This window comes from Eumetopias jubatus, unplaced genomic scaffold (assembly GCF_037043125.1).
Source record: "Eumetopias jubatus isolate StellerSeaLion01/CBP00866 unplaced genomic scaffold, mEumJub1_p1.0 scaffold_17, whole genome shotgun sequence".
NCBI lineage: Eukaryota > Metazoa > Chordata > Mammalia > Carnivora > Otariidae > Eumetopias > Eumetopias jubatus.
Window position 1 is genome coordinate 49,652,785 of NW_028274823.1, and position 16,414 is coordinate 49,669,198.

The following is a 16,414-nucleotide window of genomic DNA, read 5'->3' on the forward strand; positions in this document are numbered from 1 at the left end:
ACTCCAGGAGGAGACACAGGGAGGGCAGTGGGTTTGTGTCAGGGGCTGAGGCTACAAGTAGGACAGTGGCCTGGGTAAGGGCTACGGCTACAGAACCGCACCCCCCCCCCCCCCCCCCCCCCGCAAAGCACAGTCATGGAGAAGAGAAAACCCAAGAGAAATCCCAAGGTCTCTTGGGATGGTGGGGGGCAGGGGTGCTGGGGAGTACGATGGCCAGAGGGAGACGGTGAGAGAGCCAGCCAAGGGTGAGATCGGCTGAGTCAGCAGGATCCACGAAGCCTCGCTGGGCTTCCAGATCTTCATTCTGGATGCTTTGGACAGCACCCTCTGGGGCTTGGCATGGATAGGTTCCTGCTCTGCAAACCTAGAAAGTCCACAAGGGGCTTGCTCTGAGCCTGGTCAGCATTGCACACCCTTCCTGAGCCCCCAGCTGTCCCACTAACAGGAGCGGGGCCTGCTGCAAACTGGAGTCCCACCAGGAGGCGGCTCTGGGGTCTGAACATGATCACCCGGTCCCAGGTCCCAGGGCCTCCTCCAGGGACACCCGTGGTAGGGGCTCCTCCAGATTAACACCAAACCTCCTGACTGCCCACTCGCTTGCTGTTTTTTTTTTTTTTGCTGGGTGATCAGGCAGGGGTGGTGGTTTAGAAGCAGAAACAAACACCCAAACCACTCCTTACAATTCACAAAATAGCTAATTCGCCAAACCTTCGTTTTTTGTCAATTTATTTAAAAAACAATTAACATGGGCAAATGAGATACCTCAGTGTTACAACAGAGTATAGAAATGTCTAGCAATAGTCAAATAATTTGATCTTTAAATACAAAATAACCACATGAACACCTAATATACAGGTTTCATCTGAATACATATTTATTAGATAAATATTAGAGGTTGTCACATCATCTAACTACATACAGCTTTGCAAGACTAGAAATCACAATTAGTTTTCTGACCAGTTTAAAGTATGAAATGATTGCATTGTACATAGATGTACGAAGGCGATGACAGTTTCTGTGGGGGTTACTTCAGGCTGCACTGTGGGTGTGTTTATGTGTGTACGTGTGAATCACCTGCAATCATGATATCAAAAAATTATACAAAGTATGAATTTGGTTACAATTTTCTTCTGAAATCCCCGTTTCTTTTCATTATTTCCATAGCACCCTAAAAATACACAGGTGGCAGGACTAGTACACTGAAGCTAAATAGTACATGTAGGTAAAATAAAAACAAAACAGAACAAAAATTCCTTTCCACACAGGGGCAGAGTATATTACATGAGACAAATGTGAAGAGAGACCTCACGAACGCTAACAAACAGGATCTAGTTTTTCCACGTTAAGATGGAGTTCCAAGCCTTTTTTTTTTGTTTTGTTTTGTTTTGTTCCGTAAAATAAAAACAATACACATTCCAAGGGAAATGAATGCATCTGTTAACGTGTCTCTATTTCTCATTTACATATGTACACACGTCCCTTGTCCCTTGAGTCGCTGCTGCTGACATCGTCCTGTCTAGATGGTCAGGTCGAGGGAGCAGACGGGTAGCTCTCTGGGGGGTTTCGGGCTTCCGTGAGGGAGAAAGTATTAGAAGTTTCTTAAAAAATAAAATGGCTACAGGGAACATGATACACGGGTAAAGCTTCGAACCAAGGAGATGGGGTGATTGCCTGTACTCGGGCCTTCCCGCCTGCCCGCTGACGCCCTGTCCGTCTCGTGGAGTGGCAGCAGAAACGCGTCTACGGCCTGGGTGGGTGCTTGTCATGGAGAAGTGGCTTGCTGAGGCCTCGTTTTTGCTGAGGTTACTTATGGCTCCAAGTAGTCGTCCAAAAGGATGAGGGAAGCATCTTCCCTAGAGTTCAGAACCGGCCGCCCTGGCTCGGGGAGGCTGTTGTCACCTGAATCTGTCACCAGCCGGGGCTTGCTCCAGCCCCGGACACCTTTCTGCCTCCCTCACCCTTCTGGCCTGGCTCCAAAATCACTCTGGGAGAGCATGTCCCCAGAGCACGGGCTTCAGGCACCACGGTTCGGGAAAGCTCTTTGCCCAACTTGCTGGTGGAGGTTCGCGTGGGAGGGGCCCCAGGAAACCTGCCTCAGGGAACCAGGCCCTGGCTTCCATGCAGAGATGGTTGAGGGAGGTGCCCAGAGCCCGGGCTGTGGGGAGCAGATTGACCCTCTGTACTAGAAAGCTGTGGGTAGGTCGGTGAGCAGAGTGGGGACACCCGATAAGAACCAGAATGGACCCCAGGCCTTTCTGGGAAAAAAGTAGCACAGCAGGAAGCAGGAACTTCTAAGGAAGGCATTTGTAAGTCTGTCTGGGGCAGAACATTCCCAGATGGCCTAACACAGAGTGTGGCCACCCGCCAGGGCTCTTGGCCACCGGGCCAGGATGGCCACATGCTACCTGGCATCGTCTAGTCCCCACCAGCCGACTGGGGATGGCTCTAAGCAGTGGGCGGCCTGATCTCACTCACCCATGTACTTTGTCCCTTCATCTGTACAAATAGCCCTGGTTGCTTTTTTGTTTTTGTTTGTTGTTTTTTAAAAAAAAGGACTCGGTCTTTGTCATTGAGTCAAGGTATTTTAAAAACACCAGCAAAGGCTATAACCAGGTCATGAAAATGTCAAATATTATCAAAGACAATACTAAAATATTCACAAAGATATTTACAAAAGCAATTCTTAAAATAATTGATTTGCATACGGAACACCACACTGTCTGAAAAAACCTCGACAATGGGACAAAGGAAAAGGGGGCGGGGACCACGGCAGCTTTCCTACAGAAAACCCTGTGCCGGCCGTCTGGTACAGTGACTGGGAAATCAACAGCTGGGGCCACCGTTCCGGTCAAATCCAGAGGAGTGCTGGGGACCACCCGCCACGGGGGGGGGGAGGGGAGACGGAGATTGAGAACGCGGGACAGTGGACGGAAAGCAGGAGGCCCCAGGCAGCAGCAGGGAGGGGCGCAACGAATTCACAGACGTGACCCAAGTGACCTGACGGCCCAGCAGCATCACAGGCCATGCGGCTTGGTGGGGGGGGGGCACAGAGGACCCCCAAACAAAACGGACGCCCCCACAAGCTCCCCGGGAGACTCCGAGAGCAGGAAGCCGGATGGAGCGAAGCAGTGGAGGGACAACCAGAGGCTGCTTCTGCTCGAGCGAGCAGGAGTGTGGCAGAGGGACACGGAGGAAGGGAGAAGCCGGCAGCCAAGCGCGGCACGGAAACACCACGGGATGCTTGCGGGCACATTCCGGCACGTGTGGTGACGGACCGGGCTGCAGCTGGGGCAGCCTGGAGCACAGGGGCAGATGGGGCAGCCGGGCCGCACAGGTGCCGAAGCCCGGGGCTCCTGCTGCCGAGCGCGCGCAGGTGCCCCGAGCCTCCCGCCTCTCCACCGGCGCCCCCGGCTGGCAGGGTGGACAGAGAACGGGGGCAGAGGGAGGCGGGTGTCCCACGTAACAGTCTGGGAGAGGTGGGCTGGGGCAGGAGGAAGGGAACAGGACGCATGGAGAGAAATGGTTTGCTTGCCGACTGAGTCCACCGTCCCTTTTCTCAGATGACTTCGTAGCTTCATTACATTGTCATTTAAAAACAGGGAGCGGCTTGGAGCAAAAGTTGTAGGTTGCCGTTCCCATCCGACTCCGGCTGGCGGCATCCCCCTGCCCCCCAACTAAGGGCACAATATTTTCGGCTGGGTACTCTCTCTCTGCCCCCCACACCCCCGCCCCGGCCTGAGTCCAGAGGTCGTGGGGCCAGCTGCGTTGTCTTGGCTCTGAGGAGGCCCTGACCCCCTTGCGCACCAGTCCCCAAGCAGGAATGGCACACCCTCTCTCAAACACAGAATCTTGTCCTTTTCTCTGCTTTCTGAGAGAGGAGTGTTTTTACAGGGTATCTCGGCTTAGAGGTCAGGGGTCAAAGTGACGGCCTTGGCCCCTGAGAGTTCTCTTTCCCAGAGGTTTGTGCTTTTCTGTGGTGGGTGGTGGTGGTGGTGGTGGAGGGTGGGTCGTTCTCACTGCCGCCAACCGTCACTGTTCCTCCAAGGCTCGGGGGGGGGGTGCTGCCTGGGTCTCGGGGTGCCCCTCTCTCAGGCTCACAGTCACTTGAAGGAGGCTCTGGGCCAGGAAGCAGGGAGGCAGGATTACAGTTTAGAAACCGGAAGAACCTCGGGGGCACTGGAGGGTCGTTTGGAATCAGCACACACGGAGGGACAGGAAGCCTTCATCAGCGTGTGCCCTCTCGCTGGGCCGGTTCCCCACTGCGAGGGTCATCTTCAGGGCCTGCTCTGGGCATGGGCACCAGACCCACACAGCCTTCACAGTGCACCCTCCCGCCCCTCTGCTCTGAGAAGGCCGCAGCAGGGGCGGTCTGAGGGCATGGGCTCCCAGTGGTAAAGTGTGTGGGGGACAGACGGGGAAGGAGGCAGAGTGGGGAGGGATGGCCCCAATGGAGGAGCGGGCTTCAGTTGTTCTCAAAGAGAGACAGGAGGTCATCGTTACTATTGCTCGGCAGGTCAGGGGGATCCAGGTACGAGAGGAGCTCATCGGGATTTGTGAGTTCTGGAAGGAGCTGGAAGAGAAGTACAGAAGCCCAGATGAGGTGTCAGCTGAGGGGCTGGGCTGGCCCAGGGTGAGGACTGCAGGGGCACATGCCCTCTAGCCGCTGCCTGGGGTCCTGGCCCAACAGGGGAAACTAACCATGCTGGCTGTCCTCAAAGGCATCCAGGCCACAGTGCTAGTCTGAGGTATACCCGTGCTTATTCCCAGCTTGGGAGGGGGGTGCCCCTGGCCCACCAGCTGGGAAGGCTCATGGCATCAAGGGGCTTTCTCTTGATCCCATTGTGCCTCTGGCCCCAAGACCCTGCCCAGAGGAGGTGTGGGTCACATGGGCCTCCCAGTCGGAACCATGTGGCTTTGCACGTAAGGCCGCGTGGTGCCTGTTGCTCTCGCCACCCTGGACCTTCCTTCAAGAGCTCACTGCTCCCTGGTGAGCCTACGACTGGAGGGCAGCATAGCACCATCCTTCCCAGTGGCCCCCGGGGCCGAGGCTGCACACTGTCCCTGCCCTCCTCCACTGTGAGGCCCTTGGAGCCTTTTTGTCACACTGGGGATCCTCATGAACCTAAAAGCCCCACTGGCCTGGTCTGGGGTGGAGAGCTGGGTGAGAATTCAAGATGGCCGCACTGCTGAATAAACCCCATTCACCATGAAGCTGGACACTGCCGGGGTTGAGGGTGACAGTGGGACTGGGGCGTGCAGACAGCAGTGGCTGAGGAGAGAGCGGATTCCTCTCCGGGAACCTACAGCCCAGGGGTGTGGGAGGGGAGGGGAGGAGCAGGGGCCTCTAGCCAGCTGCCCGGCCCCCATCACAGGGAGCCTCCTTCCACCCCACTTTCCAGACCATTCGGGTCCCAAGGTGGGAGACCCCTGAATCTCAGGCACCCACTTCTGCCCCAGGAACCCTGGCACGACCCGAGGCTGGTCCTTTCTCAGAGCGAGCGATGGAGCAAGCAGAAGCACAGGGCATGGACGACGCACGGACAGGAAACTGGACACAGACACAAACCGGCGACACAGACAGAGGGACCCTGTCACTCCAGCCCCTCCCCTGCCTCAGGCCAGAGTGTGGCGGACACTGAGATGGCAAGCTTGATGTGGGGGGTGGGGGTGGCGGGGAGGGGGTCAGAAGAAGGGCAGGGGCCTTCCTGTGCTTCCTCCAGAACCCTGCCCCAGGGGGACTCTGTGAGGGCCTGGGGGCGGCGGGGGGGGGGGGGGGGAGGTGGGGTGGGGCCGAGGGGGCCAGAGGGCAGGCGCTGGCAAGGTCAGGGAAAGGATGCTGGGACCCTCGGGGAGGCTTCCCTGCTGTGGGGTCCCCTGGTTCTGGAGCCAGGGGAGGCAGGCTGGCTAGGCCCACCCACCACCCACCCACCCCCTCACAGCTGCACCTCCTCCACCCTGGGCCTTGAGCCCTCAACACCCACCCCTGCGCTTGGGCAGGTCCCGGCACCAGGCCTAGTCCCAGGCCAAGGCCAGTGGTGACCCCAACTTACATCCAGCGAAGGCTCCGGCATGTCGGACGCTCCCTGCGCTCCGGCCTGACCCTCTAAGGCTGAGGAGGGGTTAAAGGTCAGGTCGCTGTGTGGATGGTTGCTGGGAGCGGCCTGTGGCGGTTGCCGGGGAGGCTGGGAAGGAGGAGGAGGAGCCCCACTGTGATGTAATGGAGGCCCTGACTGGCTGCTGGGGTGTGGGACGTGCAAACCTTGTTGTATGGAGGGATGGGGCTGGTCAGAACTGCCAGCGTGTGGCATCTGTGGAGGAGGAGAGAGCAGGAGAAAAGAAATGTGAGGTGACGAGGTACAGCGACGAGATGCCTGGAGAAATGAAAACCAAACAAAACCGGGAAAATAACAAACCCCCAAAACAAAGCCACCCCCTTACCAAAGCTCAATGCTTTGTTGTTGTTGTTTTGCAGAGAAAACAAACAAAAAAAAGTCCTCCCCCAAAATTGCCAGTCCAGGAGGCTGTGGAGGGGGAGGCGGGGAGGGGGCCTCTGAGGCCGTGGGGGTCCGGGAGGGAGGCAGCCAGGGGCTCGGAGACAAGCACACACTGAGAGCGGGCTGCAGGCCCCTGCAAGCCCCTCTGCCTCTGCGGCCCGGACACCACCACCACAATGAACAGCAAGGGCAGAATGGAGAAGCAAAATGGGCATGTTTCCAGGGAGCGGGGAGGCGGCGGGAGGGGTGCTGCTGGCAGCGTGGTGCAGGCCCCCCTGCGGGCTGGGGCGGCAGAGAGCAGACACGGACAGACAGCATGGGCAGGCGTGCAGCTCGGGAGGGGTCTGCGCCCCACCATGGGCCCTGGTCGGTGGGCGACGCTGGCCAAAGAGGTTCCAGAGCTGGGGGCGCTTCTCCGCATTGCCAGACCCTTCCTGTTGGCCATCCACCTAGGCGGCAATAGGCTGCCTCTCTGGGGGTCCTCCAGGCCCCGCCCTGAGCCCAAGGGCTCACTGAGTCGGGGGTGGGGGGGTTCCCTGCTGAGGCTAGGGCAGGTGGTGCTTCCCTGACAGACAAACCAGAGGGCCCGTGCTTCCCCGCGGGCATATGCACTGGAACACGGGGCTGTGGCCGGGTAGGGGGCCGTATGCTGGTCTGTGTGCTGTCCCAAACGGCCTCCCTTCAGAGTTCCGATCTTAGAGCACCCTCACCCTACTGCCAGGGACCCGACAGGTCACCCCACCCTGCTTGCACTGTGCTCGTCCAGGTGAGACGGACTTGCCAGACGGCCAGTGAGCACGTGTCTCCTGGGTCCTTTTGTACCTCCCTACCCACCCCATCGTCCAGGCCACACAGACATTTTGTTTTTCTGTTATGGGTTGGGAAACAGCAGCCCGACCTCCAGACCCTGTTTCTCTGGAAGCTGCTCCCAGGCCTTGCGGTGGGCCTCTGCTCGGTCCAGCGAGCCCCTCCAAGCGGGGACCTGACCGCAGGACCATGGGACTGCGTGGGGAATGCACACGAGATGTGAAGGACCGAGAGAGTCGGGAAGGACGGCCACCACAACCGTCACTATGAGGCCAGCTTGTGACCCCAAACCCACGCCTGTGGGTGCCCCACAGTGCTCAGTCAGGGGGGCAGGGAGTGGCTCCACACTCCTGGAGCAGCCCAGCCCAGGACAGACAGTCCCCTGATCTGCTGACACAGCTGTCCCCCTTGGCCCTGACAACTTGCTGGAATGTCCCAGGGCCCAGAGGAGCAGGTGCTCTATGCAAGGGAGGGTCCTGCGGCGAACCAACACCTCACTGGAGACTTTCCGCCAGTTCCCGCACGCGGGGGCGTCCTTCCTGGCGGATGCTCAGCCAGAGCCAGGCTGCTCTGGTGTAGGGCAGTTTATCTGTGACCCTACTGTCCCTCTTGCACAGCCGTCCTTCTGGATCCAGCTGCCGCCTAGCAAAAGCCCAGACATGGGGAAGGACAGTACATATCTGGGGAGCATCTTGGGGGCGGCTGGGAAGTCACCTAAGGGCTTAGGTCCCTCTGCAAAGACCCCAGCTGGCCCGGCTAAGAAGGCAGGAGAAAGCCTGCTGGACCCAGAAGTATGCGGCATCCTGTGGCCATTTTCCGGAACCGAGAGCTGTGAGTCAGGGTGTGTGACATGTGAGTGTGTGTGGAGTGTGATCTGCGTGACTCCGGGGCACGGAATGCTGAGGAAGGGGGGCTAGAAGAGAGGCACCAGAAGTCAGAAGCCCCACGGGGCAGAAAGTAACTTGCAAAAAGGTGGCTAAGGCCCCGTGACGGCAGCTACGTCTGACGTGGCATTCTGGAGTTCCAGAGGAAAGTTGCTACACTGTCTCTCAGCCTGTCAGCCTTCCAGTTAACAGTTACTCCTGCTGAGAATCGGTGGCTCTTGCCCACAAGACGGCTTCTGGCAGAGCCAACTCTGTATGGAACATAATACCATCCAGAGGCCCTTCCTCCCAGGCCACATGGTGGAAGATGAGAGGGCCCGGAGCCTTGTCCTCCTGTGCAGGCCTGCCCAACCCCACTGCCAGGCCTTCTGTGACCACCCCCTCCTCCTAAGGGGAGAGACCAGGGACGCACAAGATGACTGAGGCCTGACTTCAGCCCTCAGGCCTCCGTGTTCCCAAAACCCAACTCCTTCCATCCGAGCACTGCCAGAACTTTTGCTCCATTGGCACAAGGCTCACATCTGTCTTGCTCACAATGGGTACAAGGCCTGGCCCAGAGCACAGGCCCAGGAAATGTCTGCGAAGTCGAACAGAACCAGGCAGTGCTCACGGGATGAGGACCCAGGGGATGGCCGGGCCTCTTACCACCGGTGGGTGTGTGTTAAAACGCGACGTGGAATGAGAAGCGAATATTCTCAGGCTAAACAGAGTTGCCAACATTTCTTCCCGCAGGAGGTGGTGACACCCTGAGGATTCAGACCCCTGGGGAGCAAGTGCCTGGGTCTGAGACAAAATTCTAGATGGCTGGGGCAACAGGAAGTCAGCAGAAGAGTGTGTGTAAGTCAGGGAGAGAGGCTGTGGGGGTGGGGGGGGCTGGTGTGTGCAGTGGCGAGGTGGGTACACTCGGGAGGTGGACACGTGTATGCGCCGTATGTGCAGATGGGAGCCTGCAGCTTTCCCCCGGCTGAGAATCCGACGGCCCGAGTGAAACAGCCAAGGCCGAGAATGCCAAAGGGCCATGACCCAGCCTGGGTCAGGCTTCTCCCTCCCTCTGAGCTCCTCCAGACCCAATTCTCACTCTCCGTCCTCCCCTTTGCCCGGGAGGCAACTAGGCAAATACCAGAAAGGTCCTCGGGGAGGGGGAGCCCTCTGCTCCCATCAGTCCCACGCGGAGGATGGGGGCACAGGGGGGAGGCGGTCAGGGTGAGGAAAAGGTACTCACGGTTTCCTGCATGGGGTGGCTGAGGGGTTTCTCGAGGGCGGCCATGTTGTTGGGCATGTCCGGGGGGTGGGAGAGCTGGGGGGGCCCGTGCATGAAGTCGTTCATGGACGTGCCGCCAGGGTTTCCATGGGGGAAGTCAAAGTTGCCATGGCCCTGGTAGTTGTTGCCTGGGGAGGGAAGGAGATGGCAGCAGGGGGAAAGACAGCCGCCCGTGGTGGGGGAGGGAGGGTAATGTAAATTAAGAGGCGTCCTGGCCCCTGAGGCTGGAGTTGGCTCCCGCGGCCTTACACCGCCCAGCTGTATGACAGGGCAGCGATGCATCCCTCTCTGGGGGGCCTTAGCACCCCAGGATGTGAGCTGTTTTATAGTTATGGGGGGGCAGAGCTTGAGCAAGGGGTAGACCAGGCTGCTGAGGTGGGGGGTGGGGATGATGAGGCCCAAGTCTGAGCCTTGCACAGGATCTGCTGAGCAGGCCCCCAGACCTGTTTCCCACTGCCCCCAGGTGGTTGCACCTCAGCAGCGGGAAGACCCGGGCCCAGAGTGGGAGGTCGGGATCTACCCAGTCTGCAAAGAAAGCAGCATCAGATTCTGGAGGTCACCATTAGAAATCAGCTGTCTGGCTTCCCTGGCCACCGCTCCCTCCACCCCATGGCCATAGTGAGGGACCAGAGGCCCAGCATGCTGCAAAGCTGGGGCCCTCTGCACGCTGTGGGCCCCTGCTATGTGGGTTCACCTCTCTGGGCCTCTAATCCTACAGGAGCCTAGATCCCATGGGAAGCTTCCATCCCCTGTGTTTAAGGGAGCTGGGAACTTTCTAGGAACCCAGGGCAGTAGGGTACAGCTTGGTCTGGGCAGCAGGGAGAGTTAGAGGCAGTGACGGTGACCTTGGTGGCCAAAGACTGGAGCTCCAGACCCCTGGACTCTGTGCCTGGAAGGATGGGCGTGCTGCAGGGACAGGGACAATACAGATGTCACAGGGTAACATGGGAGGGCCCAGGGAGGGGCCAAGAACTCCAAGTGGGAGTGTTCTGTTAGCGGCCCCAGCAAAGCAGGCTCCAAAGAAGTCGAGGCGCTATCTGTCCCCTGGAGCTCGAGGAGGCAGGGCAGGGCAGCGTGGGAGAGGCAGGAGGTTGGCTCATGGGGCAGCTCTTCACTCGTGCCTTCCTAGCTGGGTGCTGCCCCACAGGGCTGGATGGAACCAGGTGGCAAAGGAGAGGAGGACAAGTGTCGAATGGGCCACTGTGCCCCTAGGTCGAGTGACCTCAACCTCCCTCACCCCGCCCCCCTGCACCTGCCACAGGAGCCCAGACATCCTGGGGCCCTGCTGGGTCTCCTCTCTTCCTCCTTGTCCAGTATCACCCACCTTGGTTGCTGTAGTCGCTGGAGCTGGTGCCCCCCGGTGGAGGTGGGAGTGGATAGGGGGACGGGCCAGGGCCCAGGGCTGCGATCATTTCCATGACGTTGGGCATGATCATCTGGCTGGGGCTCATGGTCTTGAACCGCTTGGAGGGGATGCCATCTGGGTCGTCTTTAATGTGTAGGTCTGACTTGATGGGGACTGGCCGCCAGCTGCATGTGGGGTCGATGGTGACCTCTTCAAACTCGGAGCTGGGGGGAGCAAGGGGGCAGAACTGAGGTCTTGGGATACGGGAGTCTTCAGCTCAGACAGACACGGAGGTGTCCCTGCCCCCATTTTCACCACACTCTGTACAGGACAGAGGTGTGAGGGATCTTAGTGGGGGACTAAGGTGAGGAAAGTAAGTGGCTGGGCACACAGCAGCTGGCCCCAAGGCCTCCCACCCTGGAAGTGGCTGTCCAGGGCACGGTCTTGCTCTGGCTGAGTTTGGTCCTTTCTGGAAAGGTCCTTTGCCCCCAGGTAGAGAAGTCCCTGAGACAGTCACAGAGAAGTGAGAGCTCGGGCGGGCGAGTGGTCTGCCAGCCTGGAGAGCGAGGGGCTATCGGGAGTACCCCCGTGCTCACGTCAGCCTATCCGGGCCAGCACCCCCACCCCCACGGCCCCTGGCTGGGGAGGCCTACTTACTGTTGGATGGCGTTCAGGATGCCCCACATGTACTGATCCACCTCCAGGCCCTCAAGCAGAGCGGTTTTACTGGAAAAAAAGAGAGGGGGGGCTTGGTCTTTGCTCTTGGACCCTGGAGAGCAGGAACAGAGCTCACCCCTCCCCACTGTGTCAAAGAGCCTCTGCTGCTGGCTCCTACGGCAGGCAGTGACAGGAGGAGGGTGGCCCGTGACAGCTGGACACAAGAGGACCGCTCACACCCCTGTGCTTGGAGCTCCTCTGCCCTGTCTGGATTCCCTGTTTTGCTTTTAAGGCAGGTGCAGGCGGCTGGGCCCTGGAGAGCAGGGCCAGAGGGGGGCCAGTGAGCTCCCCCCGTTCGCGGCTAAGTGGGGAGGCTCCCGCCGGGGTGGCTGTTACTCACTTGCACACAGGACACCTCCAGGTCCCTCTCTCGCAGTTCAGCTGCAGGTACGACTCCAGGTCAAAGCACTGCAGAGGCCGGGAGACAGACAGCCGGACAGATGAGCAGATGCAGAGATGCAAGTGCCACCACCTCCGGGACCCTTATGAGGATCTCCCAGCAGGGAGGGAGAGGAGTGCTGGGAGAGGCCTGGGGCTGGGGTGTCGCGGGTGGCCGTCACGGGGCCTTTCTGCTGCTCGCATGACAAGCCGCCCACCCCCACGCCCTGCACACGTCACTCCTCACACCACCCTTGAGCCTGGTGGCCCTCACCCATGTCCTCTGAGGAGGCTTCCTGGCATGCCCGTCACTGACCCTGACACCTGACGGCCCCTCTCACGGAGGCCGGGGGCAGCGTGGACGCCAGCCTCCCCGTCAGCCTAGCCCCGGCACCGAGACCACATCCAGTCCAGTTCGTCAACGTGTGTCAGACAAATCGAGAGCCCAGACTCTGTGTGCCCACACTGTTCTCCCAGAGGGAAGCTCCTGCCCCACCATGAAGCTCCTTGTATCCTTTTCTGGGCGTCTTTCCTGAGCAGTTCGCCCCTCAGGGAATCCTACCCACCCAGGCCGCCCACATTTGCACAGTGCCCGACTGCAGCAACCCAGACTGTGAGAGTCACTCGTTCCCTGACTGAGCACCTGCTGGGGGCAAGGCCCCAGGACACGGCAGTGATCAGGCAGAGGTGTCCTTACTCTCGGGCTCCAAACCAGCTGTGGCCGTATGTGCAGGACCTCCAGCTGGCGCCCGACATCCGTCAGGACAGGGACTGTCTAAATTGGTTCCCTGGGAACCGAGCCCTGGGCATAGGGAGAAAATGCTCCAAGGACAAACGATGGCTGGGGTGGGTGAATACGAACGGCTGCCGATGGCCACAGAGTGCTCTGTGGATCAGAGCCAGGCCCCGCTGGCCCCTCTGCCTCCCCTCAGCACCCCAGCCGGATGGCTCACACCCCCCTCCCCCTGGAGCCGCCCCCGCAGGGACCACTCACCTGGACGTGCTTGCAGTCGTGGCCTCGAGCAGGCAGCTGGATGCGCCGGAATGTGATGGGGCACTTCAGAGATACCTTGATGGCCGTCTGCTCCACGCCATCCTCCCCGTTGAGGGTCGTGTTGCCTGACGAGGCAGCCACGCTGCTGAAATTCCGCTTGACTGTGGGGGCAGGAGGCACAGGTGGATGTGGAGGACGGGGCCGTCCTGCACACATAGCACCCCCTCCTGTGGCTCAAACACACCCCACTCCTCCACCACCCCGAAGACACTGGGAGGCCCCAGGAATAACTGGTGCACCCCGGCCTGATCAGAGGGGAACCTGGCCCTCCGGGCCCACCCTGGGTCACCCAGCACTCTGGGACGGCAGCCCCCACATGCCATGTGTGGGAGGCATATGTCCCTAGAGGTCACCATGTCAGCTCCCCAGTCTCTGCGGAACAGGCCCCGCCTTCCCTAGAAAGGGGGACTGCCTACCACACGTGCAGAAACCCAGAATGCCACACTGCCCACTGATTTTCTGGGCCCGGCGCTCTTGCACTCACTTCTGCAAGGGTGGAGGTGAGAATGGACCAGTGCCTGGTGGGAACCGGGGGCTCAGGAGGTCATGTGAAGCAGCACAGAGGGAGGAGCCGTGGGGCACCTCCCTGCGTGGTGTCCCTCACTAATAACCTGGGTGTCTCCTCCAAAGGACTGGACTCTGAGCCAAGTCCCTCTCCCTAGTTTAGCCACAAACTGTCGAGGGGGAGGCCGGTTGGGAAACCACCCCTGGGCCTCCCTTCTGCTGAAGATCCCCTTTGTCCAGTTCCAAGATGTGATCTTCTAGCTGATCACCTCTTCCAGGAAGCCTGCCAGGCCTGTCTATAGCATGGTGTTTCCTTTTAATTTGCCTCATCCCCTGTGCTGTGAGCCAGCTCGTCCAGGCTAGGCAGGTCTCAGAGGCCATGCTCATCTGATCATCCTCAAAGCTCCAGAAAGAGAGACATGAATTGGGGGTGGGGACTGGTGCGCCAAGAGGCACTCGGGCCCCGGGGTTTGTGCACAGAGCCGAAGGTTGGTCCTGGGTGGATGAGGAACATGGATGGATGATGAACACAGGCTGGGGTTGGTTCTCGCTCCCTGAGCCCCCATACTCACTTTTTGTGATACAGTGCTCGGCGGGCAGGAGGCGCTTCTTGAGGAGGCCTTGCAGCACGGAGCGCACGGAGGGCCGGTGGACCAGCTGCAGCACGAAGAGGTGGGACTGCCAGGAAAGAGTGTGTGCTCAGCCCCCGCCCTACGGCCCCCCTATGCGCCCCCCCCGACCACGTGTACCCGAAGGCCCCTGAAGGCCAAGCCCAGGAAAGGGCCCTTGATTCATAGTGATGCTACTCTGTCCCAGGATGTGTCCTGGGACCTGTGAGCCTGGAGACTCAGGGAGAGATCACCACTTGGGACAGTTGCTTGGGTCCTGGGCTGACACCGAAACACCCCTGGCATCAGGTTATGGGACACCTGGCATCAGGGCGGGAGCTGGCCTCACTTCCTGACCCCGCCCAGCACTGCTCCCCATCATGTGTCCTCCGCCCTTCCTGCCAGAGGGTGTCATCCCTGTTCTCCCTCCTCTAGGAAGCTTTCCAGGATTGTATACCCTCACAAGCCCCTACAGGGTCTTCATTCTGACAGTACTCCCCAGCCTGTGACTCCCGTCTCTAGGTAGCCTTGGCGTCCCTATGCTGGTCAGGGCAGGATCAGTGACTTTCCTTCTCCTGTGCCCCCACAGAGGCCAGCAGAGTGGGGCAGGCAATCTCCTCCCCCACGGATCACTGAGCAAGCCCTGTGTACCAAGCCCTGATCTCTGGAGGGTAGGAGAGTGGCTCAGATGTGGTCCCAGAGCGGGGCACAAATCGGAGGGACACATACACACTCGATTCTAGGACAGCAGGGTTGGGGGAAGAAGGGAGAAAGTTAACTCCAGACTTGACGGAGCTGGGTCTGGGTCAAAAGATGATGAGAATATAAAAATTTCTTGTGAATGAAGCCGGAACAGTGCCGGGCTTCGAGGCACACAGACCTTCACCAGCAGAAGATGGGGGACATGGGGAGAAGGGGTCCAGGTGGAGGGGCCTGCAGGAGGAAGTTGAGGCAGGTGTGGGGACCGGATGGGGGCTGTGGCATGAGAGCGGGAAAGGCCACGTCTACGGCCAGAGCTCGGTGGCTCTGAAGGTTATCCCACAGCCCCGGGGGGCCTGCCGCACGTGTGTGGAGGCAAAGGTCACTGCAGTGGCTACGGAGATGGGGACAGAGCCGCAAGCACAAGGCTGCGGACCACGCCACACGCTCAGCCCTGCCCGCACACTCACGCAGCAGCAGGCCGTGACGGTGATCTGGATGGTGTTGCGGCCCGGCTGGCATACGTGCTTGAGGTGCAGGGGCTTGTGGGAGGTCTTGTTGTCGCCACGCTCGATGGTCAGGGGCGTGGCGTTGACGCTGACCTGCACCGAGGCTGGCCAGTTGGTGTTCATCTGCCGGTCCTCGTGGTGGTAGCACTTGAACTGCAGCTCTAGGTCCGACCTTGGCGGGGGGGTGGGGGTGGGGGATGGCTCAGATGGCGCTGCCCGTGGCTCGGTGACAGCTGGCCAGGCAGCACACCTCTACCTCACCACAGCTTGAGCCCCTCAGGGCCCCACGTCCTCAGCTGCCACTGCTGCTCCCGCTTCCCCACACTGTCCTCTCTCAACCTGGATAGGACCACTGCCCACATCTCCAGGCAAAACCCGTCCCGACAACCCACGTTCCCCCACACTGTTCACTCCAGCCACACCCCACTGCTCGGCTGGTCTCCTCCAGACCCCTCCCTATCAGGGTGACACCTGCTCTCCCAGGACAGAGAGAGAGAGCGACAAAAAAGGACAGACACTAATGTGGCCAGACCAGCTGGGAGGCTGATGATGTCCCACCCAGACTCCAGTTGGGACGGGCCTGGGCCATGTCTGATTCAGTTCCCCGCCCAGGTGGGCGCCAAAGATACAGCACGGAAGGGGATCCTCATGAACCTGGCAGTGTGGAAACCAAGCAGGCCAAGGCCACGGGACACCTCCCAGGCGAGGGCACTTGGGTAAGGAGGGATGGGTGAGCAGGGCCTCTGCACAGGGGTCCCTCCATCCTCCTGCCTGAGCACCTGAGCTCCTGCACGCTTTCACCCACTCGGCTCTGTCTCCAGCCCCCACCGAAGCTCACTTGGCGTGCTCAAGGCACTGAGTTAGCTGTGTCTGTGTGCCCAGTGCAGACCCATCTTGCGTCTTTCGGGTACCCACCGGGCAGCTGAGAGACTCTGGGTAGAGGGGTGGCAGGGCAGCGTGAGTCCTGCCTGAGGAGGAGGGACCGAGGATGGGACACCAATGGATTCTGGCATCTAAGAGAACTGGGCCCGAGTCCCAGCTCTGCTGCTTGCTGTGAGAACTTCCCCCAAGCTAATCGACTTCTCTGGCCTCGTTGTCAATGGGAAAAGCATTGCCCACTGACAAGATCAAGGGAGGTCAGGTGTAGAAGGCAG

General features: G+C 59.8%; 1 protein-coding gene across 9 annotated transcripts in view; it reads right to left on the bottom strand.

Annotated features, from left to right (window-relative positions):
* Positions 1-695: 695 nt before the first annotated feature.
* ZMIZ1 (zinc finger MIZ-type containing 1) overlaps positions 696-16,414 on the bottom strand; it is a 235,127-nt gene continuing 219,408 nt past the window's right edge. For 8 of the 9 annotated variants that reach the window (XM_028109607.2, XM_028109608.2, XM_028109609.2 and 5 more), the window contains 9 exons: positions 15,222-15,432; positions 14,017-14,122; positions 12,881-13,041; positions 11,849-11,916; positions 11,449-11,517; positions 10,771-11,015; positions 9,408-9,574; positions 6,051-6,308; positions 696-4,570 (listed from right to left, as the gene is read on the bottom strand). In XM_028109607.2, coding sequence (XP_027965408.1) covers positions 4,463-4,570; positions 6,051-6,308; positions 9,408-9,574; positions 10,771-11,015; positions 11,449-11,517; positions 11,849-11,916; positions 12,881-13,041; positions 14,017-14,122; positions 15,222-15,432 — 1,393 coding nt within the window. In that variant the 3' untranslated portion in view covers positions 696-4,462. The remainder of the gene's footprint in view (positions 4,571-6,050; positions 6,309-9,407; positions 9,575-10,770; positions 11,016-11,448; positions 11,518-11,848; positions 11,917-12,880; positions 13,042-14,016; positions 14,123-15,221; positions 15,433-16,414) is intronic. The other variant, XM_028109611.2, reaches the window with a different exon arrangement.